The sequence below is a fragment of the Thamnophis sirtalis genome, unplaced genomic scaffold (genome assembly GCF_051295495.1).
Source record: "Thamnophis sirtalis isolate CommonGarterSnake01/CBP01778 unplaced genomic scaffold, rThaSir2_p1.2 scaffold_7, whole genome shotgun sequence".
In the NCBI taxonomy this organism is placed as follows: domain Eukaryota; kingdom Metazoa; phylum Chordata; class Lepidosauria; order Squamata; family Natricidae; genus Thamnophis; species Thamnophis sirtalis.
This window is the reverse complement of record NW_028261387.1, coordinates 7,837,692-7,863,422: the sequence shown is the minus strand read 5'-3', so window position 1 is coordinate 7,863,422 and position 25,731 is coordinate 7,837,692. Positions and strand designations below refer to the sequence as shown.

The following is a 25,731-nucleotide window of genomic DNA, read 5'->3' as shown; positions in this document are numbered from 1 at the left end:
ATGTTTCAAACAGTAGCAATCTCCTCCCGCCTTATGTTTAGAAATGTTTGAGTTTTTATTTAAGACATGCAAGAGATGCACACTGTATTCATGTGTGTCCTGAAGTAGCCTTTTAAAACTGGGGACCACTGGTGAAGAAGTTGAACTTTCAAAACAAAACAATATGTTTTCCCACTGATTAATCAATAGCCATCTCAAGGAGAACTCAGAGGAAGACATGTAATTAGGAAGCTAAGTTTTCCTCCTTCAACAGCCCTCATTTATTTTCTCTTAGTTATTTTTCTATGGTTATTAAATTATCGATACCAAATTAGAACTAGCACCATAGAAGCAGGAAGAAAAATTGGAGGGGAAAAGAGTAATTCTTGTTACTCAGGCTTAAGAATGAGAAATTGACAGAAGGAAATATTTTGATACTTAACACAATACTGTCATGTTATTAAATAAAATAATCATATCTTTACAGCACAACTTTTGGTGTGAGGGAAAATATGGTCTGCTTCCTACAGACAGACTTTCCTAAAGAGGGCCCTATTTTGGAAAACCTTCTGTTAAAAGGTTCTTTCAAAACAGATGGCTTACAATAAATTATACACGTAAAATTTTACATATTACCTGAAATGAGGTAGCCTACAGAGATAGCAAGATTTAGTTGCACTGTAGAAGGATCGCCCCTATCAACAAAGACATCCAAGGAACGACATTACGTTAAATGTAACACAACGTAAACATTTTGCATTTTGCTTATTTTTTATTTCCCCTCCACATATGATGATTCACTTTTTTTGATGTTGGAAGAGAGACACCACATCCGGTAAGATGATCCTACAACTCTGGTAAATGGTAAACAGGCAAGAGAAAAATGTTTCTGGACGGACATATTTAAGAAGATTAATGTATAATATTCTGAAGACAAAAAATTGAGAGGATTAGCCATTATTCAGCCGGTTAGATTGTTAACTTCCTCCACCTTTGCTCCATCTGTTTCAATTAAGGGGGAATAATATCTCCATTCCGGCACAGGAAGTGATCCAAAGAATGTGAGTAAAGGTAATTCTCGACTTATGACTGGTCACTTAAGAGACCTTCAAAGTTACGATGGATTCCTCCCAAAGATACTACAAAATTCCATCAACTGCCCCCCCCCTCCATGGTCACATGAGCATATTTTGGGTGCTCAACAAGTGGTCCACATTTAAGGTTATCTGACTCAGCCCACAGTCACTTGACGTTGATTTACGAGGGTTTTACCGAAAACCATTGCTTCTGGTTTTCAGCGAGAATGGCTAATAGCAAACAATCAGTTTGCTTAACAACTGTGAATTCACTTAATGGTCCGTGGTGATTCACTTACTAATTGCCACAAAAAAAAAGTGGTAAAATCAAATTGGTTGTGCGATAACCTCTTTTTGATCATTATGACCTGCGATTATAATGGGCAGGCTCAATTATGGGGGTAAGTTGGAACTACCTGGGTATAGTATTAGTTGAGGTCAGGCTGTCTCAGATTTTTTGTTTTAATGAAGCAAAGCCCCCCCCCCCCGGTGTCCTCCACATTTTATTAAATATAACTGTAATTTTAGAAAACTTTGGGTAGCAAACAGATATATATCTCTTAGGGTTTTTTTAAATTAAACTTGATGAAAATTTGACCAGCAAAAAAATAATAATAACAAAGGACAGGGAAAATGAGATTTACAAACAAAGGAATTTCTTACCAAACACGGTCAGCATTAACAGCTTCATCGCACAATAAAATATACATACAAAATATTCCAACCACGAAGGCATGGACCGTAGATACTGTCCTAAAAAGACAAAAGCAATCCCCATTAAGCAGACGCTACCTTTAATTTGGTGACACTATAATGAAAAGAAAAAAGAAACAACTTCCTATGATCTTAAAATGAGATACAGTATATGCAATATAAATGTTTCTCATGTACTGGATAAGCTCATTAAAAATAATGTGGGTTGATTATAATTATACTACAGTTGTAACTCTGTAATGGAAGCTTTACTCCATATATTTTGAAGAGGCAAGTGGACTTTCTGGTTTTTCTTTCAAGATGTTTCGCTTCACATCCAAGAAGCTTCTTCCAGTGTTGAAGCTCATCTTCTCTTGGATGAGAAGTGAAACATCTTGGAAAAAACCCGCAGAAAGTCCAGTTGCCTCTTGAAAAATCACCTTTGGGACAACCATGACCAGGATAACTGAGAACCTCCATAGACATTTGCTCCATATAGTTTTTGCCTTGCCAAATTCGTTGTTCCATTTTGCAATATGGAATATCTAGCAGGCTACTGCTAGATCAGCAGGTCAGCGGTTCAAATCTCACCGGCTCAGGGTTGACTCAGCCTTCCATCCTTCCGAGGTGGGTAAAATGAGGACCCAGATTGTTGGGGGCAATATGTTGACTCTCTGTAAACCGCTTAGAGAGGCCTGAAAGGCCTATGAAGCGGTATATAAGTCTACTGCTATTGCTATTGCTATCAAGTAATTGTTATTATGATTCTGGATCAACTGCTTTATGATGCATATGTTTTGCTTGGTTATATCTGGAATCTACAAAGATCAAGATTACGATGATGTTGTCCGTTGAGTCAAGGCCAACTCTTGGCAATTCTATGGGCCAAGTCTTCCGATCTTGCACAATTTCTTCAAGTTTTTCTATGTTCTGGCTAAGGGACATGGTGGCTCAGTGCTAAAACACTGAGCTTGTCGATCAGAAAAATCAGCAGTTCGGTGGTTCGAATTCCTAGTACCGCATAACAGCATGAGTTCCATTACTTGTCCCAGCTTCTGCCAACCTAGTAGTTCAAAAGCATGTAAGTAAAAAAATTGGAACCACGTTCGGTGCGCCTTTGACATTTAGTCATGCTGGCCACATGACCACGGAGATGTCTTTGGACAGCACTGGCTCTTTGGCTTTGAAACAGAGATGAGCACAGCCCCCTAGAGTCAGGAATGACTAGCACTTATGCCCGAGAGCAACCTTTACCTTATGTTCTGACTGGCGTCAGCTTTGATAGTGTCCAACCACCGTGTTCTTTGACAGCCTGCTTTCCTTTTATCACTAATTCTTTCAAACATGAATTGTTTTCTCCAATGAATTCCCCCACGTGACAAGGCCAAAGTAAGAAGCAGTTTCGTGTTTTTGCCTCCTGGTGATATGTCTGATGTTATGCACTCCATACTTGCTTGTTAGTCACCTTTGATGTCCAAGGAATATGCAGGAGCCTTCTTCAGCACCACAGCTCAAACAAGTCGATTTTCTTCCTGACTTGCTTTTTTAAGGTCCAACTTTTAGAACTATAGGTAGCTTATGGGGAGCACAATAACAATAGGAATAGCAATAGCAGTTAGACTTATATACCGCTTCATAGGGCTTTCAGCCCTCTCTAAACGGTTTACAGAGTCAGCATATTGCCCCCATAGTCTGGGTCCTCATTTTACCCACCTCGGAAGGATGGAAGGCTGAGTCAACCTTGAGCCGGTGAGATTAGAACCGCTGAACTGCAGATAGCAGTCAGCTGAAGTGGCCTGCAGTACTGCACCCTAACCACTGCGCCACCTCGGCTCTAGAACAAACTAACCTATATTTGGTTGCCAGGCTGATGTCCTTGCTTTTCCAAAAGATCAAGAATATTAAACTTTCTGGGGATATCTGTTGGCTGAAATAAGGAGGAGAATTCTACACTATGGATCAGATTTTAATACAAAGCCCTTAATTGCTTACTGGGAAATGTATCTTTTCCTGAATTACATTTCTATTGTCTATTATTTCAAGAAATCATGTTTGCTTGGTGTATTACGTTGCTGTTAGCTTTCTGGCTTTAATACAGAACATACATTGTAAAATGTAATGTAATGTAAAAACTTTATATTTTGCCATGCGGTCTGCCTGAAGAAAATAAAAACCGTTTGTGGAAAAACAAGTCTAACAAGGTATCCATTCATTTGACTTCACTCCAAGTCAGAGAAAAAAATGTAGAGCATTCCTCTCTCAGATACACAGACTATTATTTTTTGGGGGGGAAAAATTCACAAGCAAATTTAATTGTTCTCCAATAAAATATGCACAGTATATGCAGCAATAACTAACCACATTTAGACTATAAACTCCTTTAAGTCAGGAACTGTTCTTTTGTGTTCTATTAAATGCTTGCACAATAGGGATGTGCAAAACATTTCCTTTTGATCAGGCATGAAACATTGCGAAATTTAAGTATGTCAAGCCTCTGAAATGGCTAGCTCAACACAAATCAGCCTGCCAGTTGGAAAAATATTTAAACGCTTGCATGGCTCAACAGAGAGGCAAGAACCAGAATATAAACTGATAGCAAACAGTACCCCTTACTAGCACTGAGGATGTTACCTAGTTGAGGCAATAGCAATAGCAGTTAGACTTTTATACCGCTTCATAGGGCTTTCAGCCCTCTCTAAGCGGTTTACAGAGTCAGCATATTGCCCCCAACAACAATCCGGGTCCTCATTTTACCCACATCGGAAGGATGGAAGGATGAGTCAACCCTGAGCCGGTGAGATTTGAACAGCTGAACTGCAGAATTGCAGTCGGCTGAAGTAGCCTGCAGTGCTGCATTTAACCACTGCGCCACCTTGGCTCAATGAAACGTTTGCAAGAAAACAAGCAAGCTCAAATTGTACTTTGTAGAAAAGATTGCATACTTAGATTCTTGTTTAAAAACTACAAATAAAAAATAAAAAATATTGGGGCGAGTATAAAATACCTGGGAGAAGCCAACTTGTTTTTTGCAGGGAACCTGCATATCACTGCCCTCTTAATTTCAAAGGCCAGAGACAAAATATTTAGATCAGTTTGAGTTTAACTGTCAAAGTGATGACTTACTATGAATGTATCCTGTTGTTTTCTTTGTGTCCACCTGTATATTTGTATGTTTTTTATTTTTTAGATACAGCCGAGCAACTAAATCGATAGTTTTATTCTATTCTGTGCAACAACCTGAATTGGGCACTTTTGAGCCTTTCCATGAAATTACTTGTTTTGCATATTGTAAAGTTTCATAAAGTATTGAACTTGAAACAATTTGAAATGAATCTGCATGCTTTATATAATCTACATTGATAAAGGTAAAGGATAAGGTTCCACTCGCACATATGTGCCAGTCGTTCCCAACTCTAGGGAGCGGTGCTCATCTCCGTTTCAAAGCCAAAGAGCCAGCGCTGTCCGAAGATGTCTCCGTGGTCATGTGGCTGGCATGACTAGACGCCGAAGGCGCACGGAACTGTGCTTCCCACCAAAGGTGGTTCCTATTTTTCTACTTGCCTTTTTACATGCTTTCGAACTGCTAGGTTGGAAGAAGGTATCTACATTGATACCAACATATTAAATATTTTTGGAGTATAAGACGCACCAGAGTATAAGACGTACCAAGGTTTTGAAGAGGCAAATTTTTTTAAAAAAAGTTTTTAACCTAACCCTAACTCTGCAAACCTCCCAAAAACGGGGCGTTTTTCATGAAAACAGGAGGTTTCCCCCCCCCCCAAAAAAGGGCATGAATAGCCTTTAGGAGGCTTGTAGAGTGTTCTGGGGGGGCAAAAACGAGCAAAAAATGGGCCCATTTTTTGTCAAAAAAAAAGGGCATTAGGAAGCTTTTAGAGTGCTCCTGGGGGCTGGGAGGGGGACAAAACTGAGCAAAAAATGGGGCTTTTTTTGCTCATTTCTGCCCTCCCCAGCCCCCAGGAGCTCTCTGAAAGCCTCCTACAAGCTATGCACGGCCATTTTGATGAAGGGGCAGGGTTTCAGGAGGCACAAAAATGCTGTATTCAGTGTATAAGACACACCCAGATTTTCTTTTTTGAGGGAAAAGGTGCGTCTTATACTCCAAACAATACGGTAATATTTTCTCAGTAAAATATTTCTGCATTTATTCAACAAGACATTTGTTGTTATTGGGAAAAAGAGGAGGAAGAAGGAATATTATGTATGTTTGCTGTTTGAGTTACTTATAAAGTGATAAAAATGAGACAAAAATCAATCAAACAAACAAACATTTGTTAGATACAACACTACATGCAAGGAACCTTTGCAGAGGATAGAATACGTGTGTTTTCATGAATTAATAGAACAGGTAGTACATTAATCATCTTAAAAATAATTAGTATATTGTGACCAATTCAGAAAGTTAAACGGGATAATATTTTATGAATATCCTAGATTGAATGCACTTTGAACTTAGATCAAGGCATAATTTATATTAAGATTGCATTTTTTGACAATACAATGTACTCTGAATATTATACATTATCATTTAACCATTTTAAAAAAATCAGGAAAATAATGGAAGATTAATAGTTATTCATTCAATTTACCTTTATTTTAATAAAGTGATAACTTTTAAATAAATAACCCAAGGACAATTTTGTATTGAAGATTATTTAACAAAAAATCCTTACTACGTTTGTCTAAAAGAAATCCCCTAAACAATCCAAGATATTGTTTGAACAAGTTCACAACAGCCTAAACATTTCAAACTTTAAAATATTTATATATAATTGTATAATATTGCTTAAAAACTGTACCTTGTGTTCCATTCAATTTTCTTCTTTTGGTCAAGATTATTAAAACCAGATGTTAGGCGTGAAGATAGCCAAGAACTCAGCACATGAAAGCTAAGTTGAAATATAGCAAAACTGCTCACAGCGATGCCCAGATTGAGTTTATTAAAGATGGTCATCTTTCTTCTGCCTGTTAAAAACACAATTCCAAACATAGTTCCTCAATTCAGGCATGTGGCCAAATAATACTACTACTTGTAAAATCAACAATAATTTACATTAAGATTGCAATTCTACAGGATATAGCTAAATAAAGGAGGGATAAGGATAACGATGTATATATAGAGATGGGTATAACATAGCAACAGCAATAACAGTTAGACTTATATACCGCTTCATAGGGCTTTCAGCCCTCTCTAAGCGGTTTACAGAGTCAGCATATCGCCCCCACAGTCTGGGTCCTCATTTCACCCACCTCGGAAGGATGGAAGGCTGAGTTAACCTTGAGCCGGTGAGATTAGAACCGCTGAACTGCAGATAACAGTCAGCTGAAGTGGCCTGCACTACTGCACCCTAACCACTGTGCCACCTCGGCTCCAGGAAACGGGATGTAAATTGTAAACAGTGATTTGGAAAGGAGGATTAGAAAACTTTGTTATTAAATATTACGGATGTTTAGCTAGAATAGGACATAAGGATTCAGTGTTAACGGAGGATTTTAGAAATAATAAATGTGAGGACAGTATGGGGTTATGTATTAAATCTTGGTATATTTTATGATGAAGGACGTTTAAACAATTATAGTCAAATGAAAATGGAGATATGATGATGGTAACATGTATAAATATCTGAGTTAAAATACTTGAGTTAATATGAAGTACGTTTGTTGGCTGTGGAAGAGATGCACGAAAGTCTTTTTGTAACCAACTGATACACTTTCTATAGCATGTGAAGAAGGATGTTGTGTTTGTTTTGAAAATTAAAAATAAAATTAAAAAAAGACTACTATTCTTGACAATGGGCACAGGAGAAGTGCATTTGCTGCCAACATGACCCACCTAGATCCGTGATGGCGAACCTATGGTACGTGTGCTGCTCTTCCGGGTTCCGTGGCGTGCATGCGCGCCAGAGGTGAGTTCCTACCAGTTCGCACCAGTTTGGTAGAACCAGTTCGTCAAATCCCACCGAACCGATTAGAAGAGGTTCCACCAGAAAGCAGGCCACACCTACAGAAGAGGTTCCAAAAATTTTTGAAACCTACCACTGACACACACACACACACACACACACAGGCAGACTCACACAGAGAGAGAAAGAGAAAGAAAGGAAGAAAGAAAAAAAGAAAAAAGAAAGAAAAAGTGAGAGATGAAAGAAAAAAGGAAAAAGGGACAGGAAAGAGAGAGAGAGAGAGAGAGAGAGAGAGAGAGAGAGAGAGAGAACAGATGGCCAGCAAGCCACTCCCACCAGGTCACATGGCCAGCAAGCCACTCCCACAAAGGAGGCCACACCCACAGAGCAGGTTCGAAAAAAATTTGAAACCCACCACTGATGCATGCCAGACACCTCATCCAGCATGGATGCGCACCGGCCAGCCGCTCTCTTCTGGGTTCCGTCGAAGACCCCAGAAGAGAGCAGCTGTCTGGAGCGCATGCACATCAGAAAACAGAGAACAGCAGCTGGCCGCCACGCACATGCACACCAGCCAGCTATTCTCTTCCAGATTCCGGCGCTGCGGCGCGCACGCACTTCAGTTTCGGCACTCAGTGCCGAAAAGGTTAGCCATCACTTGGCTTGATGATGAATTGTGATAGGCTTACCTCTGGCTGCATCCACTGTTTCTTGCACATATTCTGTCGATTGCAAAAGTAATACTTTACATATTCCATATTCTAAAAATTAGTCTAAATTTATAATATCAGAAGAAAATAAATTAAAGTTCACTAAATCTACGCCTGGACAGATATGACGCAATATGATGATCCCAGCATATCTCCATGTAACTTTATATGAAGTGACGGTGTAAGAAAAACAAATCAATCATCATAAATACATGCCGGTTGCCAAATGCCCAAATTTTGGACACGTGACCACAGGGATGCTATGTCGGTCATGAGTGCAAGGGCAGCCAGTTGTAAGTCACTTTTTTCAATGCCGTTGTAACTTTTGAATGGTCACTAAAGCAATGGTTATAAGTCAAGCACTACCTGTATACTCTTCATAAGGACTAGAGCCTCACTTATTGCAAGATGTAATGCAAATAATTAACAGAAATGAGACTACAATTTTCTATTCTAGATGATGCTAATGTAGCTGTCGCAGAACTTTGAAGAGACATTAGGGGAGATAAATGAATTAACAAAAAAAAAAGACTGAAAGTATGGTAGTTGACACTTGCTCTCTGTCTTATTAACCAATCATCATCATCTAGTCCACCTAATTGGTAATGCTTTAATCACTGCCTATGTCTTCTGTTGAAAACTATTTTATTTCATTTTCATTTTCCTTTTTATACAATCACTTATATACTGTGCAATTAAAAAAGCAATAAACACAACTCATCTTCTGTTCCACCATGGAAAACCAACATAACACTTCAATCCTCCATACACCCTTTCTTCTCCCCCTCCAACTTTCATTTCTCCCCTCCAGCATTCCCCTCTTCTACTTCCCCTCCCCCTCAGACATTCCTTTCTCCCCTTCCCTCCATCTCACCCTCCTTACATTCCCCTCTCACTCCCTCTCGACTCCTCCCTCTTCTTTCCCTCTACTCCTCACTTCGGTGTATTTCTACTATTCATTAATCTATTCAATTTGTATTTTACACTAAAATTATAAGAAAAGGAAAAAAAAAGGGAAAATAAAAGAAAAAGAAAAAAAAGAAAAAAAAGCAACAGTATACAAGTGCATTCTTATTGTTTTGTAAATTGAAACTATATCTCCAACCTCCCCCCCTCCCCCCCATGAACCCCCCTCCCTAGCCCCCTTCCGACTTCCCAGATCCCATTCCCGGCATAACTCTTTATCAAGCACAGTCTGGAGTATATTAAAACCGAATAGATTAAGAATTAAAAGATAAAAAATAAAGGAAAAAGGAAAGGAATAATAAAGAAAACAAAAACAAAAAAAGAAAAAAAGGGAAAAATCAATAAACTCTCTACATTAAGCTCAGCTTCACTGCCTATGTCTTCCACAGCCTAGAAAAGTTACTGGTATTAAGTAAAAGCTGTGATTCTTAAAACGGATACAACTGAAATATTTAAAATTACCCCCTTGCAAACTTTTCACTTGGTCTTTATGCCAAGGTTTAATGGACCCATTAATCACACAGTCTTGTTTGAAATATTAGCAAGATATCTGTAGATGAGAATGTTCTAACAATTCATAATCCCCCCCCCCCCCCCGGCCCAGATTTCACTGGTTCTTGAATTCAACATCAGTGGTATCATACAGTAAACGGGGAAAAAATAACAAAGTTTTAGACCTTTTCTAGTAGAAAAATACTTGCAGTCATATACAGAAGAAATAGGAATTGGGTTTTACAATAAGTATCACCTGCTTCATGATTAATATTGCTTTTCAACACACATATACTTCACTCCCAGAAAAGGAAGTCAATATTGTATATGATCTCTATCGTCCATGTGAATTAAGCTATTTTGTACATCCCAGTTCCCAGCTTCCAGGATTGAATGAAGTAGCACCAAAAAAGTTAACTTTCCCAACCGCCTGAAGGCCTTTCTGCTGATAGTATTCTGAGACACAACAAATATACAGTACAGGCCAATCCTGAGAAATTTAATTATCTTGCATCCTTAATATATGAATAATATATATTAATGTATCCTTAATATATTATGTCAGGCCTGCATTTATATTCCTTTTAGAATTTTGGCCTGCCACACTTTCTCTTATTTCATTATGCTGTTTCATTAGTATAGTCGATGGGAGGGGGGAATAGACAGGAGTAGGATTGTGGAATGTATTGTTTTCATTCTTTACTAGAAGCTCAAGGTCATCCTTTGTCTCCGCACCAGTCAACCTGACCGGAAGCAGCTGGGTGTGGATGCCAGCGTGGAAGAAGAAGATTGGACCATGTGATGGATTGTGGGTGTGGGGACAAGATCATGAACTTTTAACTGGGTGGAATTCTGATGTCATTTCCAGTATTGGGATTAACACAGATGTGCCTAAGATGTCTGCTTTATTAAATTGGAACTTTAAGGATAGTTTTGCCTTGGTCTCTAATTTAATTCTACATGATACTTGGAACGCTGACATATTATAGTACAGTTAAGTATATATCCTTAACATACTATCTCATCCCAGTGGGATTAACCTGCCTCACTTGTGCCGGCACGCCAGGCCTATTGTATACATAGAGCCGAGGTGGCGCAGTGGTTAGGGTGCAGCACTGCAGGCCACTTCAGTTGACTGTTATCTGCAGTTCAGCGGTTCTAATCTCACCGGCTCAAGGTTGACTCAGCCTTCCATCCTTCCGAGGTGGGTGAAATGAGGACCCAGACTGTGGGGGCGATATGCTGACTCTGTAAACCGCTTAGAGAGGGCTGAAAGCTCTATGAAGCGGTATATAAGTCTAACTGCTATTGCTACTCCATCAGGATTTCCAGCTAGCTGGGTCCAGGAGAACAGCCTTTTCTGCTGCAGCTCCCATCCTCTGGACCATTATATCCCTTGAAATGATGTTCATCCCAACCCTTTTGACCTTGCATAAGAGCCTCGAGACTTAGCTCCAGTTGGCCTGGAGCCCAGATGACATTGTGTCCTGGAAGTGGTTACTGGATTAAATACAAGTTCCTACCCACACTTCATTGTATGCCCTCCCCATCTTAGCTACTTTCCATTAATTTTAATGTTATATTTATTGTTCTACTATTTTTTAATCTTTTATAATATTTTTATCAGCTTTTAAGTCACCCGAAGTTGTGTGACTGCATATACATTTAATAAATAAATGGATATTTGGGAACAATCCAATCATGGGTAAAGATATCAAGATGGTATGGGAGACACTATTATTGCTGCATTTTTCCTATAGGAAGGCATGAAAAAGTAATTAGAATAGCTGGCGCCTATATCACATTTACTCAGATTTACAATTATGGTTAATTCAATAGGCTTATTTAATTATGCCTATTGCATAAGTGTCAAACTCAATTGCGTCATGTGACGTATCGTGATGTGTTTTGCCTTCGCGGAGCCGGGCAGGCAGAACCTGCGCATGACACATCGAGCCCACGGGCTGCCAATTTGACAGGCATGGGCTCTATTGAATATTTATGAATATATTAGGAAGAAATTAGTGGGCTCACTAGTGTTAAGAGATTTGTGTTTAAAATGTAATACTCGTTTTCTGTTGATCCTATGCTACCGCAATTCCCTTTGGGGCGTGACGAAATTTATTTATTATTTTTAAAAGTCCATTATTTTAAATAACTATCTGGAAACTAATAGATCAATTCATGTTTGAATTGTTATTATATATACACACACACACACGCCATTGTCTGTCAATTATAAAATCTTCTGAAGAAGTATTTTTTCTCTGAATAAACTTTTTATTTAAAAATATTTAAAAGAGAACAACTAGAGAAGACGCATGAAACAATAACATTTCCATAGGAATAAAATTCCTTTGTGAATAAAATTCAAGAGGAAAGAAGAAAACAACACAATGCATTTCCTCGATATCCTCATCAGCAGAGGAAATGGTAGCAAATTAGAAACACAAGTCTATATAAAAAAAAATCACTCACTTTAAGCGAGTTATTATTATAGGCATAGAAATCAAAATGTCTGAGCAAATATAAAATTCTTCACCTGCTACCTAATGGCTATTCGCCTTGCTCCTTCTTTCTTTCTAAGGTGTTTACTTCTTCAGCTGGGATAAATTATATAAAAGAACTTTCTTAGGTGACTTCATGTCTCAATTCTGGCACAAACTGAAAAGTAATCTAGAAATAGCCCGCCATTAATAAATTACTCCAGTGGAATTAATAAAAGTACCAATGTTGGCCACATTTCCAGTGGAGCACGGTCTGAATTGAATCTTTTTAAATAAAGGTGTTCCTAAACTCATCTCGATGGAGCTGCATGCAAAAGTAATCAATATTGTCTCCTACTCTTATGGAAATTTTAAAATATTATTTCATAGGTAAAGGTAAATATACATACTGTATGTGCTAGTCGTTCCTGACTCTAGGGGGCAGTGCTCATCTCGTTTCAAAGCCGAAGAGCCAGCGCTGTCCGAAGACGTCTCCGTGGTCATGTGGCTGGCATGACTAAACGCCAAAGGCGCACGGAACGCTGTTACCTTCCCACCAAAGGTGGTTCCTATTTTTCTACTTGAATTTTTATGTGCTTTCGAATTGCTAGGTTGGCAGAAGCTGGGACAAGTCACGGGAGTTCACTCTGTTACGTGCCACTAGGGATTCGAACCGTCGAACTGCCGACCTTTCTGAGCTCGGCATCTTAGCAACTGAGCCACTGGGTCCCTTCATTATTTCATCGGAAACATATATAGCAACATCAAAATTGTGATCGGATTCGTCAACACTTCCAAGCCAACCTCCCTTTGGTGAAACAAAAGCCGAAGCTGATTAACTGTATTAATTAGCTAAATGTAGTCACAGACTTATCAAAATTGCAGGATATGCTAACTCTGCACGAGCATTAAATCTCATATGGCTTGGATCAGCAGGATCTGTGAGCCCAGAAGACGGTGTTCAAAGTTGTATTGATCTGAGCAAAGTGCTGCTGGTTAGATTCCTTAGGGTTACTTTCGACCAAGAACAAAAAGTACATTCTAGAAGAATACCGTGTAGGACTTTATCGATCGTCACCAGTCTCTTAAATAAAATTTTAAAAAAATAGCCAATGCAGCTCACGGAACAAAGGTGCATTGATCTAGGTGTGTACATAACTGCCGGTTCCACCACAAATCCGCGATAGACTAAAGCGCGCTCGACGAAAGCACGTACGTGACGTCATCACAGCGCGACGAAAACGGCATGCTGTGAGCGGTAAATTTAAAATTAACGCGAAAACCTTACCCTAACCCCCCCAAACCTAACCCTAAACCTAACCCTAAGCCTAACCCTTAACCTAACCCTAAACCTAACCCTAAACCTAACCCTTAACCTAACGCTAAACCTAACGCTAACCCTTAACCTAACCCTAAACCTAACCCTAACGCTTAACGTAACCCTAAACCTAACCCTAACCCTTAACCTAACCCTAACCCTAAACCTAACCCTTACCTTTATGTGAATCGGCTTGCTTTAATTTTATTTTAATTTTAATTTAATTTATTTTTAATTTTATTTGTCGCGCTGCTGCTGATGTCACGTACGCGCTTTGATCGGGCGCGCTTTAGTGGACCGCGGTTTTGACGGGTCACGGTAACTGCCTACGCCACAGCATTTTGCACCGTAGTGAAAACTTCTGAAAGTTTTCATTTCGAAATTTGAAACTTCCAGGTGCTCTTCAAGGGCAGCCCCATTCAGAGCGCATTATGGTAATCCATACAGAAGATGACTATGTGTGAGTGACTAAGCGTGAGCCTACCGATCCAGGAATGGGAGTAACTAGTATACAACTTGGAGGATAAGAATGGTCACGTCAGCAACGGAGTCATCGGAGCCGAGGTGGCGCAGGGGTTAAACGCAGCACTGCAGGCTACTTCAGCTGACTGCAGTTCTGCAGTTCGGCCGTTCAAATCTCACCGGCTCAGGGTTGACTCAGCCTTCCATCCTTCCGAGGTGGGTAAAATGAGGACCCGGATTGTTGTTGGGGGCGATATGCTGACTCCGTAAACCGCTTAGAGAGGGCTGAAAGCCCTACGAAGCGGTATATACGTCTAACTGCTATTGCTATTGCTATCAAAGCACGTCTCTGATTCCCTGGCAGGCCCAGGTGTAGTAACATAACCAGGTATTGAAGACTTCCAAAATGTTAAAAGGGTTGTAACTGATCTAATCTCAGAAAGAGAATGCTCAATTCAAGACACAACAGCAAAGAAGGCCCATATCCTGGGATCAAATATAGATCCTTAGCTGATGGTACCTGCAGCATTCTTTTCTACCAGATCTAACAGAGCAGGCCATCATAGCCAGGGATGGGAGATCTCTCAGATAACCCGGGCCCCTATTATGAAGGCTTTTAAAGGTTAAAACCTAAACCTTAAATTGGACCCAGAAACAAACTTGAAAACAACGTGGCTGGTAGAACACGTACTGTTGTACGAACGCACGTAGCTGCCCATTCTGTTCCAAGTTGAAGTGGATACTGGATACTCTTCAAAGGGAGTCCCTTGTAGAGCACATTTCAGCAGTTGACTAGGCAAGAGTGACTTCGTAAGAAGGGCCTAACAATCCAGGCAAGGACACAACTAGCACACCAGAGGTGGGTTCCTACCAGTTCGCACCTATTCGGTAGAACCGGTTCGTCAAATCTACCGAACCGGTTAGAAGAGGTTCTACCAGTGGACCCGGAAAGCAGGCCACACCTACAGAAGAGGTTCCCAAAAATTTTTGAAACCCACCACTGGTCCTTGGATATGATTATTCTACACTATCATGCTCCTATTTATAAAACTCAGTGCCTCTGTGAAAGGTAAGGATGACTACTGCGTTTGTGGTGCAATCAGAACATTGCGTGTGTTGAAGTTCTTTTAACGCAAACCAAAGATGCCTTTTAAAAAACAAGTTTACATCCTATTCTTATGCATGCCAGTGCTGTGTCTGAGGTAATTTAAGGTGCTTCTGACAAGTGTCGTCGGCATCTTCATATCCGGTCACATGGGCGGCAAGCCACTCCCATCCGGTCACATGGGCGGCAAGCCACTCCCACAAAGGAGGCCACACCCACAGAGTAGGTTCGAACAATTTTTGAAACCCACCACTGTGGCACACAAGGTGAAGATGTACTAGCCACAACTGCCACCTGTCATCGAACAGGAGTCAAAATTCTAGGACTGTCAGATAACACAATGGGTCTGTCTGGGGCAGTGTAACCCTATTCGGTACCAAAAATGGCAGTCCCCATCCAGAGCCACTCACTCTCACCAGGCTTCAGCTGAAGCCTGCTGTTCCCTATCCAGACTCTCTATCCATTCGCAACATTGCTTAATTCACCAGGGATAGAGATATGTAACTGAACACCAGCGTACTGATTATTCCCCACTCTATGGCAATGAATGAGCTCGGCCAATGGCCCCATGTTGCTGTTAAAGAGGAGTGGAAGCACAATGACACCTCACATAGACGGGGGGTTGAAGTAGAACCTCTCCTCTCCAATCATCACCAGCCTGGAATCAACCTTGAAGGATGGAGGCAAACCAGCAGAACACTGTGCCACCCACCCCTATTTCTCTGAGCTGATCCAGAAGGATACCATGGTCGATGGTATTGAAAGCTGCCAAGAGTTCAAGTAGGGCAAGATGGCTGCAGTATCTCCATTCCACTCCCACCAGAGATTAACTAAAAGCCTGACCAATGCTGTTTTAGTCCCGTGCCCATGCCTGAAACCCAACTGAATCTATTTCCTTCAGGATTAGGGGTGGGGTTCTCGCCCCGTTCCAACCGGTTTGGTTGGAACGGGGCCGGCGGCGTCCTCGTGCTGCTCCTGGAGGATCGCGCAGGCCTGTATGCGTCCTGCGCATGCGTGGAAGCGCAGAACTCGTCAAAACCGGGTAAGGAGCGCGGGCAGGCGGGTGGGCCAGTCGTCGTTCCCGGAAATTACTTACTTCCGGGTTCGCCGACCAACCGGTTCGCAGGGACCGCCGCGAACCGGTTGAAACCCACCCCTGTTCAGGATCCTCTCTGAATGACCACTTTCTCAATCTTTCCTAAAAAGGAAAGATTGGCCAATAGATAGAAATTGTCCCACACCGCTGGATTTAGCAATGGCTTCTTGAGGATCTCTTTAAGGGTGGAGGAATCACTCCTACTCCCTCAAAGAATTTACAACGCCCAAACCACAACCATAGATTGCTTCCCAGGAAGACTTCACCAGTCAGGAGGGGAATAGCTCTAATAAGCAGATGGTTGAACTTACAGCCATGAGTTAACTCTGTCTACATTCCCAAGTCCAAAAGTTCATTCATCGCAGATACTGTACATAGTTGGACTACATCCAGGCACCTTCATAGGACCTAGTATGGCCAATACCAATGTGTAACTGAGAAAGAATCTGAGCAGAGCCCCCCTCTCCCATGTGACAGATGCTCTGCAAAATCTTCTGTGAGATCCTATAAGTGCACCCTGAGTCCACTCTGCTCAATGTTCTGACCTAGGCTTCCTGAGAAAGAATAAATCACAATCTCAGTCCCCCAAAACTCTCTTTTATTTAAACTGCTGTGAATTATGGTCATTCACAGCCCGTAATGATTCACAAATAGTCTATGAAGATTGGTTCACCGACAAAAGGGTGAACGACAAAACCGCGCCCGACTAAACCGCGGTGACAAAACCGCATGTTCTAAAACGCTCCGACGAATGAGCGCTGAATCGCGCCAACAACAGTGCGGCGACAGAAGCGCGTTGTAAAACTAACCCTAACCCTAACCCTAACCCTAAACGTAACGCTAACCCTAACCCTAAACGTAACGCTAAACCTAACCCTAAACCTAACCCTAAACCTAACCCTTACCTTAAGTTAAATCGGCTTTCTGCCGACGCGCTGTTGTAAAGCGCCTTCTGTCTCCGCGCTGTTGACGTTGCAGTTTTAGCAATGCGGTTTAGTCGGGCGCGGTTTTGTCGTTTGCCCTTTTGTCAGGTCACGATGAAGATTCCAACATGCTCAGGTTACCACAGTCTTTCAGGGTAACGTTGATAAGCACCCACTTTTATCTCCCTTGAAATGTTGCTAGAGACCTAATTGCCAATTAGTTTCGCAAGGCCAAACGTAGCCCAAAGTCAAACAGGACTTCTCAGAGCTTAAACCAGCTCACCGTCCGTTTGCTTCTCTTTTATGTCTCATGGGAGGGGCTAATAATCTCCAAGCCTTACTCCCAAGTCACCCTTTTTTTCTTAATTGTTCTTGCCTACTGGCAGCTCTGCGCATGCGCACACTGGGAGCAGGCTCCCCTGCGAGACCACCTACTGCCACCGGTAGCCTCCCACCGTCCAGCGCGATCCCACAGAGTTGGCCTCCTCAGGGTGCCGTCGGCCAGACAGTGTCGGCTAGCCACCCCCAGGGGAAGAGCCTTCTCTGTGGGAGCGCCTTCCCTCTGGAATGAGCTGCCCCTGACCTCCAGCCCAAAAGGACTCTGGTCACCTTAAACAGGACTGCTGGGCAGCTATCCATGAAGGCAATAAGGGTAGAGAAGTACTGATGCTTCACTGCCCTTACCGTCACAAGGTAGAACTTAATAGCTGCTCTAACCTATGTTTCATTGAGTTCATTCTTCATTGACCTCCAGAATTGCTCCAGGCATCTTCTAAACCAGTTCATCTCCCTCAATTCTTCCGTAAACAATGGAAAATAATAGGATCTTCAAGAAAGGAGAGCTGCGTGGAGGCTATCCAAGGTCTCTGCAGTTCCCACCACAAATGCGCGAACGACAAAAGCACGCCTGACTAAACCGCGCGGACAAAACCGCGTCGACGAATGAGCGCTGAAGCGCGCCGACAACAGCACGCCGACAGAAGCGCGCTGTAACCCTAACCCTAAACCAAACCCTAAACCAAACCCTAAACCAAACCCTAAACCTAACCCTAAACCTTACCTTAACTTAAATTGCGCTTCTGTGGGCGCGCTGTTGTCGGCACGCTTTTGACGTTCGCGCATTTGTCGGGTCACGGGTCTCTGCCACCCTCTTATTCGGGCAGTGATCAAGCCTCCTACAGGATTGGGCAGCACATAAGTTTATTAAATTACGAATTAATTACGAATTACTTTGCTCAGATTGTGTAGCAAGCCAATAGGAACAATCCCCAGTTTTCTTTGAAACCTATCCAGCTCCACACCGCGATGAACCAATCAAATAAGTCCTGTCGCCCATTGGAGGGGGTGGGGGGATAGTATTGAAAAAGTTCCTGGTTTTCAAGCATGATATGATCCTGACAGGCAGGGACCACAGGCAGTTTTGCCAATTCCAGATCACATTGCTACTATTCCAAGAAAACCAGATCAAATGTGCAATCACTGCTTTCGGTTGACCGGAGATAAACCCATGGCTTTCATGGAAGTCATGAACTCCGGAGCAATCTTAGACCCTACTCCCAGAGAAGACAGACTGGAGTTTCCCAGGGCCATAAGACTAGAAAATCCCACTGCCATCCCAGAAATGGTGTCAAGAAGCTCAAGCAGGAAAGTAAGAAGAGCCGAGGTGGCGCAGTGGTTAGGGTGCAGTACTGCAGGCCACTTCAGCTGACGGTTATCTGCAGTTCAGCGGTTCTAATCTCACCGGCTCAAGGTTGACTCAGCCTTCCATCCTTCCGAGGTGGGTGAAATGAGGACCCAGACTGTGGGGGGCGATATGCTGACTCTGTAAACCGCTTAGAGAGGGCTGAAAGCCCTATGAAGCGGTATATAAGTCTAACTGCTATTGCTATTGCTAATTTTGCAGGGGGAAAGGCCGGTATAGTAGCAACAACCTCAACTGATTCCTAGAATGCAACTTAATGAACGTGGTCTTACATACCGCAACTTTTGGAGCAGCAGGTCCCAAAAAGCTCTTAGGAACTCCTGAATGACAGTCACCATTCCCCCACCCCTGTCCAAAATTCTCAGCTGATGCCATGCCTGAAATCCGGCTGGGTACATTTCCAAACGGGGCAACTCCTCTTTATATGGATCCGGCCAGGTCTTGCCAAGACATACCTTGTCAGCCCTTTTCTCTGTGATCAAGTCACAGATGAGACTGGTTTGGTACTAAGCATCAGCAATTGAACGTGACCCGTCAAAACCGCGGTCCACTAAAGCGCGCCCGACGAAAGCGCGTACGTGACGTCATCAGCAGCGCGACGAAAAAAATTAAAAATAAATTAAATTAAAATTAAAATAAAATTAAAGCAAGCCGATTCACATAAAGGTAAGGGTTAGGTTTAGGGCAAGGGTTAGGGTTAGGTTAAGGGTTAGGGTTAGGTTTAGGGTTACGTTACGTGTTAGGGTTAGGTTAAGGGTTAGCGTTAGGTTTAGCGTTAGGTTAAGGGTTAGGTTTAGGGTTAGGGTTAGGTTTGGTTAAGGGTTAGGTTTAGGGTTAGGTTTAGGGTTAGGGTTAGGGTTAGGTTTAGGGTTAGCGTTAGGTTTAGCGTTAGGTTAAGGGTTAGGGTTAGGGTTAGGGTTAGGGTTAGGTTAAGGCTTAGGTTTAGGGTTAGGTTTAGGGTTAGGTTTAGGGTTAGGTTTAGGGGGGTTAGGGTAAGGTTTTCGCTTAAATTTTAAATTTACCGCTCACAGCGCGATGTTTTCGTCGCGCTGTGATGACGTCACGTACGCGCTTTCGGCGAGCGCGCTTTAGTCCACCGCGGTTTTGTGGTGGAACCCAATTGAAAGCCCAGGCTTCTGAGGGTCTTACGACCAGGGCACGAGAGGGAGCCCAGTCATCTGGAACATGGCATCAGATTAAGCATGTTGCCCTTTTCCTCACTTCACATAGATACCAACGGAACCATTAACTGATTCAAGTTAATACTAGAGATAAGATAGCATCTCCCACTGAACTCAAGACAGCATTTAGCTAATAGGCCTCCGGGAAAAAAAACCAAGTGAGATTCACCTGCTCTGCCACCCACTGAAGAAAGAAACTTACATCCTGGCGTGGTTACCTGCATTACTTCATTCTGCCAGCACTGGCTCTAACTTTGCTGACATTGATTGAATACAATTATCTCAGGTCCCTAAAGATATCCCAGAAAGGGTAAGTATAAGCTGCTGTTTTTTTTAAAAAAAAATACTGTTCATAATTTCTCAGTGGTTTCACATTCATTTTATATATTCTTTAAGACACAAAATACACAGGTTCCAATCCTTTGCAGACTCAACCACAGAGGAGGCCTCTTTGCAAGGCTTAATCCCCAGCAAACGTGAATGGGATTGTACCAGCTCTCTCAGCGATATGTTTCGATAATAAAAATAGATATTTTTGGTCCTTTGACTCAAACGAAATGTAAAGCTGGGAAAACGTAGCTTTGAAGACACATATCAACATGGAATGCAAACCAACCAGGAAGCCTCAGTTACATCAATAATCAAGTTATTTCTCAACCCTGAGCATGAACCCAACACCACTATTCAGAAAGATAATTAGATTATTAACAAAGATAAAGCCGTGTTGTGTAGAAATTGTGGTTCTTGAGTAACAATATCCAGAAAACATTTTCCATATTGTAAAGAACTATGTCGGCAGTTATTTCTTTTATACCCGCCTAGATAACGAACATACGGATTATCAACACATGCATTATCAACCTATGAATTATAAAATATTCAGATCAAGTATTAAATGAATGCAGAATGATAGGAACTGCATCAAAGCAGGGGTACTATTAAAAGCAGCTCATCTAGAATTAATATTAACATTCTCCTTCAACTGAGACACCCCGTCTTGCCCATTTAAAAAAAAAAGAAAATTTAAACTCAGTAGCATTCCTATTTTTCATATGTTCATTTATGTCATCAGCTCTTTGGAAGATGCAGCATTTCAGAGCCCCATCCACCATCCATCACATAAGTACCCTCCTCCCGGTCTTCAATTCCATTTTTTTTTCAATGATTAAAAGAAGGCACCGTCATTCCTGATAGGGATAATCAGGGGAATGAAAAGCACAAACCCTTTGGGATTAAGGTAGGGGGGGGGGGGAAGAGGAAAAGGCCAGAAATTGGCATGCAAATCCCAGCACTGGAACTCAAACCCCATTTGGGAGCCCTTTTCCAGGTGGGGGGAAAAGAGGAAAAGGCCAGGAAACTGCCATGCAAATCCCAGCACTGGAACTCAAACCCCATTTGGGAGCCCTTTTCCAGGTGGGGGGAAAAGAGGAAAAGGCCAGGAAACTGCCATGCAAATCCCAGCACTGGAACTCAAACCCCATTTGGGAGCCCTTTTCCAGGTGGGGGGAAAAGAGGAAAAGGCCAGGAAATTGGCATGCAAATCCCAGCACTGGAACTCAAACCCCATTTGGGAGCCCTTTTCCAGGTGGGGGGGAAAGAGGAAAAGGCCAGGAAATTGGCATGCAAATCCCAGCACTGGAACTCAAATCCCATTTGGGAGCCCTTTTCCAGGTGGGGGGAAAAGAGGAAAAGGCCAGGAAACTGCCATGCAAATCCCAGCACTGGAACTCAAACCCCATTTGGGAGCCTTTTTCCGGGTGGGGGGAAAAGAGGAAAAGGCCAGGAAATTGGCATGCAAATCCCAGCACTGGAACTCAAACCCGATTTGGGAGCCTTTTTCCGGGTGGGGGGAAAAGAGGAAAAGGTTAGGAAATTGGCATGCAAATCCCAGCACTGGAACTCAAACCCCATTTGGGAGCCTTTTTCCAGGTGGGGGGGAAAGAGGAAAAGGCCAGGAAATTGGCATGCAAATCCCAGCACTGGAACTCAAATCCCATTTGGGAGCCCTTTTCCAGGTGGGGGGAAAAGAGGAAAAGGCCAGGAAACTGCCATGCAAATCCCAGCACTGGAACTCAAACCCCATTTGGGAGCCCTTTTCCAGGTGGGGGGAAAAGAGGAAAAGGCCAGGAAATTGGCATGCAAATCCCAGCACTGGAACTCAAACCCCATTTGGGAGCCCTTTTCCAGGTGGGGGGGAAAAGAGGAAAAGGCCAGGAAATTGGCATGCAAATCCCAGCACTGGAACTCAAACCCCATTTGGGAGCCTTTTTTCCACTTGCAAACACATTGAAGCCATCAGCCATGGCTTTATATTCCTTTCCCCTGTTATTCCTTCCCAAAAAGTGGGTGGCTTGGAGGGGTCGTGGGTGGGTGGAGGGGTGGGAGATAACCGGCAGGTTTGGAGTTTCCAAGCCGAGGTGGCGCAGTGGTTAAATGCAGCACTGCAGGCTACTGCTAGATCAGCAGTTCAGCGGTTCAAATCTCACCGGCTCAGGGTTGACTCAGCCTTCCATCCTTCCGAGGTGGGTAAAATGAGGACCCAGATTGTTGGGGGCAATATGCTGACTCTCTGTAAACCGCTTAGAGAGGGCTGAAAGGCCTATGAAGCGGTATATAAGTCTAACTGCTATTGCTATTGCTATTCCCACCCACTCGCGTTCAGAGACTCCCCACTTCCCGGATTGAAAACCGAGCCGCCCTTCCTTCCCTTTAGGATCCTTCCAGCGTCGGATCTCTCACCTCCACGGGGGCTCCGTCCAGCCGCTGACCCTATCCCACTCCCCACCCCACTTCCCCGCCTTGGGTCTGCCAGCGTGGCTGAGCTCAGCCGAGCCCCTGGAGGGAGCGGGGCATCCCTTGAGCCGCCGCCAGTGGGCCTACGAGCCCTGCCTTCCTCGCTCGCAGCTTCTCCTTCCCCGGTTTCCCCCACTCGCCACCCCCGTCGCCGCCACCTTCCTGGCTCACCTGCGGGCTCAGAGGCGCGATCGCCCGGCTTCCCCGCCCATCCTTGCCGGCGATCTCCTGTAGCCGGGAGAATCCCGACGACGCCAAGCCCGGCCGCCCACGCGTGGGCTTCGCTTCTATGGCGAGCCGGGCTGTTAACGGCGGCTCCTGCAGCCGAAGCCCGCGCTGACTGCGGGGATCGCGTTTCGCCTGCCCAGCCCTTAAAGGAGCCAAGCGCTGCTGGACGCCGCTTGGTTTGCCCGAGGCGGCGGCGGCGGCGGCGGCAGCAGGCAGGCCGATCCCTGCGATGACCCCCTCCGGCTGTCGGGCCATATCTTTCCCCCCCCCAGAGGCCAATCCCTCTGCCGCTTGGTGGCGGGGGAGGCACCGCGGCGGCGGCGGAAGAAACCGGCAGCCGCTCTCCTAGCTAAAGGCGTGAAAGGGTGCCCCGGTGGCCACCTGCCAGGGCGAAGGGGATGCCTTTCCTTCGGCGGATCCCTTGTTGGGAAGGCGAGGCTGGAGAGATTTTCCGCAGGCCTCGCCAAAAATAAAAATGCTCCTTGCTGAGAGGAGGAAGGAAAGAAGGAGAGAAGAAAGAGAAGAAAGGGGGGTAGGAAGGAGGGAGGGAAGGAAGGAGAGAAGAAAGGAGGGAAGGAGGGAGGGAAGGAAGGAGAGAAGGAAGGAGGGAATGTAGGAGAGAAGGAAGGGGGGAAGGAAGGAGGAAAGGAAGGAGAGAAGAAAGGAGGGAAGGAAGGAGAGAAGAAAGGGAAGGAAGGAGGGAATGTAGGAGAGAAGGAAGGGGGGAAGGAAGGAGGAAAGGAAGGAGAGAAGGAAGGAGGGAATGTAGGAGAGAAGGAATGGGGGAAGGAAGGAGGAAAGGAAGGAGAGAAGAAAGGAGGGAAGGAAGGAGGGAATGTAGGAGAGAAGGAATGGGGGAAGGAAGGAGGAAAGGAAGGAGAGAAGAAAGGAGGGAAGGAAGGAGGGAATGTAGGAGAGAAGGAATGGGGAAGGAAGGAGAGAAGAAAGGAGGGAAGGAAGGAGGGAATGTAGGAGAGAAGGAATGGGGGAAGGAAGGAGGAAAGGAAGGAGAGAAGAAAGGAGGGAAGGAAGGAGGGAATGTAGGAGAGAAGGAAGGGGGGAAGGAAGGAGGAAAGGAAGGGGGAAAGGAAGGAGAGAAGGAGAAAAGAAAGGAGGGAAGGAAGGAGGGAATGAGAGAAGGAGGGAGGGAAGGAAGGGGAGTAGGAGAGAAGAAACGAGGGAAGGAAAGAGGGAGGGAGGGAAGAAGAAGTAGGACCGTTGTAAGATAAGATGGATCTTCAAGTATATTGTCAACAGTAGGGAAAAATTGTTATAAATACATATTATTAATAACAGTTATGAGAGCATATAATTGTGAATGTATATATGAAATTGATTAAAAAAAATTAAATTTAAAAGGGAAAAAAATGCTCCTTGCTGTTTCCTTCTCTTTCCTATCTTTTAGGTTGGAGGTCAGGCGGGTTTCTGTGCAAAGTTAGGCAAAAGCTTGTATTTCCTTTTATTTTTATTTAAACCTTTTTTTTAAAAAAAAACATGTAATTTAATGTAATCTATTTACAAGGCTTGGCCATCTGTTAAAAGCTCTCTGGGCAGGTGGCAACCTCGGTCCCTTCATTCATAGAGGGCTTTTTAAAGATATTTTTTTTAAAAATATTTTGGCATTAGTTTAGATTGGGTTTTGTTGTTGTTATTTTGTTCAATTCAATATTTTGTTGTGTAGGAAGTTAATCACCCAGCCCTCTCCCAGAAAAAAATGAAATATCCTAGGAAATATTGAAAAGGCAGAATATTTCTCTGGACCTGAAAAGAAAGAAACATGTTTTAAAAGGCAGAATAGCTGCCTGTAGCTTCCTGTCCATCCCTACTTTGTCAATGGGCCGTTAAGAAAGCCAAGCTAGTCCCTTTACATAATAAAGACTTCTCCACTTCAGCTGCAGGGGGATGGGATTAAAGAATGATAATATTGGCCCTTTACTCAACTGACCACATGGCATCTGAGACTCAACCAAACCTGGATTCAAGACGCAGCCTAGAGAGTTGCCCCTGCATTGCCCTATGGGAGTCTGACAACCAATCAGAATACATTTCTTACACAGGAACAGGAAACAGAGAGGTGGGACTGAACAGGTTATAAAAAGCCTAGCAAGCCCCTCCCTCAGCCCTTCTCTTCTCCTCCACCAACATTGAAGCATGTGATCACCTTTTCTGTTCAGGGCTCAAGCCATGTGGTCCTGTCCACCATTAAAACCATCTTTCCAAGCAGCCTCCATGTCTCCAGTGTCTTTTTCCCCACTTGGAGCCGAACCCAGAAGGACATTTCTTTCATCAGTTGTGAGTGTTTACGTTCTTTAATTTTGCATGGTTTTGTGGGATGGGAAGCTGTGTCAACGTGCCAAATAAATAAATTAATCGCATTGCATGATGGGTACAAAAAAAAAGAAACATCCAAACTCTCAGGATAAGAAAACAAATCGACCTGATTTTTTATTTGAGCATTCTGGCCTCAGTGCTTGTGGGAACAGGTCCTACTGTAATTATATTTCCCTCCAAGAAGCTCACGACATTATATGATTATTCCCCAAGGTTCAGTTTATTATTTCCACCTTGTGGGACACAATAAAATGAGAACGTGACTTGTT

The 25,731-nt window shown here is 43.3% G+C and overlaps 1 protein-coding gene across 2 annotated transcripts in view; it reads right to left on the bottom strand.

The window, feature by feature from the left end:
• Positions 1 to 23,352, bottom strand: part of TLCD4 (TLC domain containing 4) — a 33,977-nt gene extending 10,625 nt beyond the window's left edge. Inside the window, exons 1-4 of one of the 2 annotated variants that reach the window (XM_087719286.1) lie at positions 23,075 to 23,352; positions 6,566 to 6,731; positions 1,719 to 1,808; positions 616 to 674 (exon numbers count right to left, since the gene is read on the bottom strand). In XM_087719286.1, coding sequence (XP_087575412.1) covers positions 616 to 674; positions 1,719 to 1,808; positions 6,566 to 6,720 — 304 coding nt within the window. In that variant the 5' untranslated portion in view covers positions 6,721 to 6,731; positions 23,075 to 23,352. Of the gene's footprint in view, positions 1 to 615; positions 675 to 1,718; positions 1,809 to 6,565; positions 6,732 to 12,733; positions 12,949 to 23,074 lie in introns of those variants that run through there. The other variant, XM_087719285.1, reaches the window with a different exon arrangement.
• Positions 23,353 to 25,731: the final 2,379 nt, after the last annotated feature.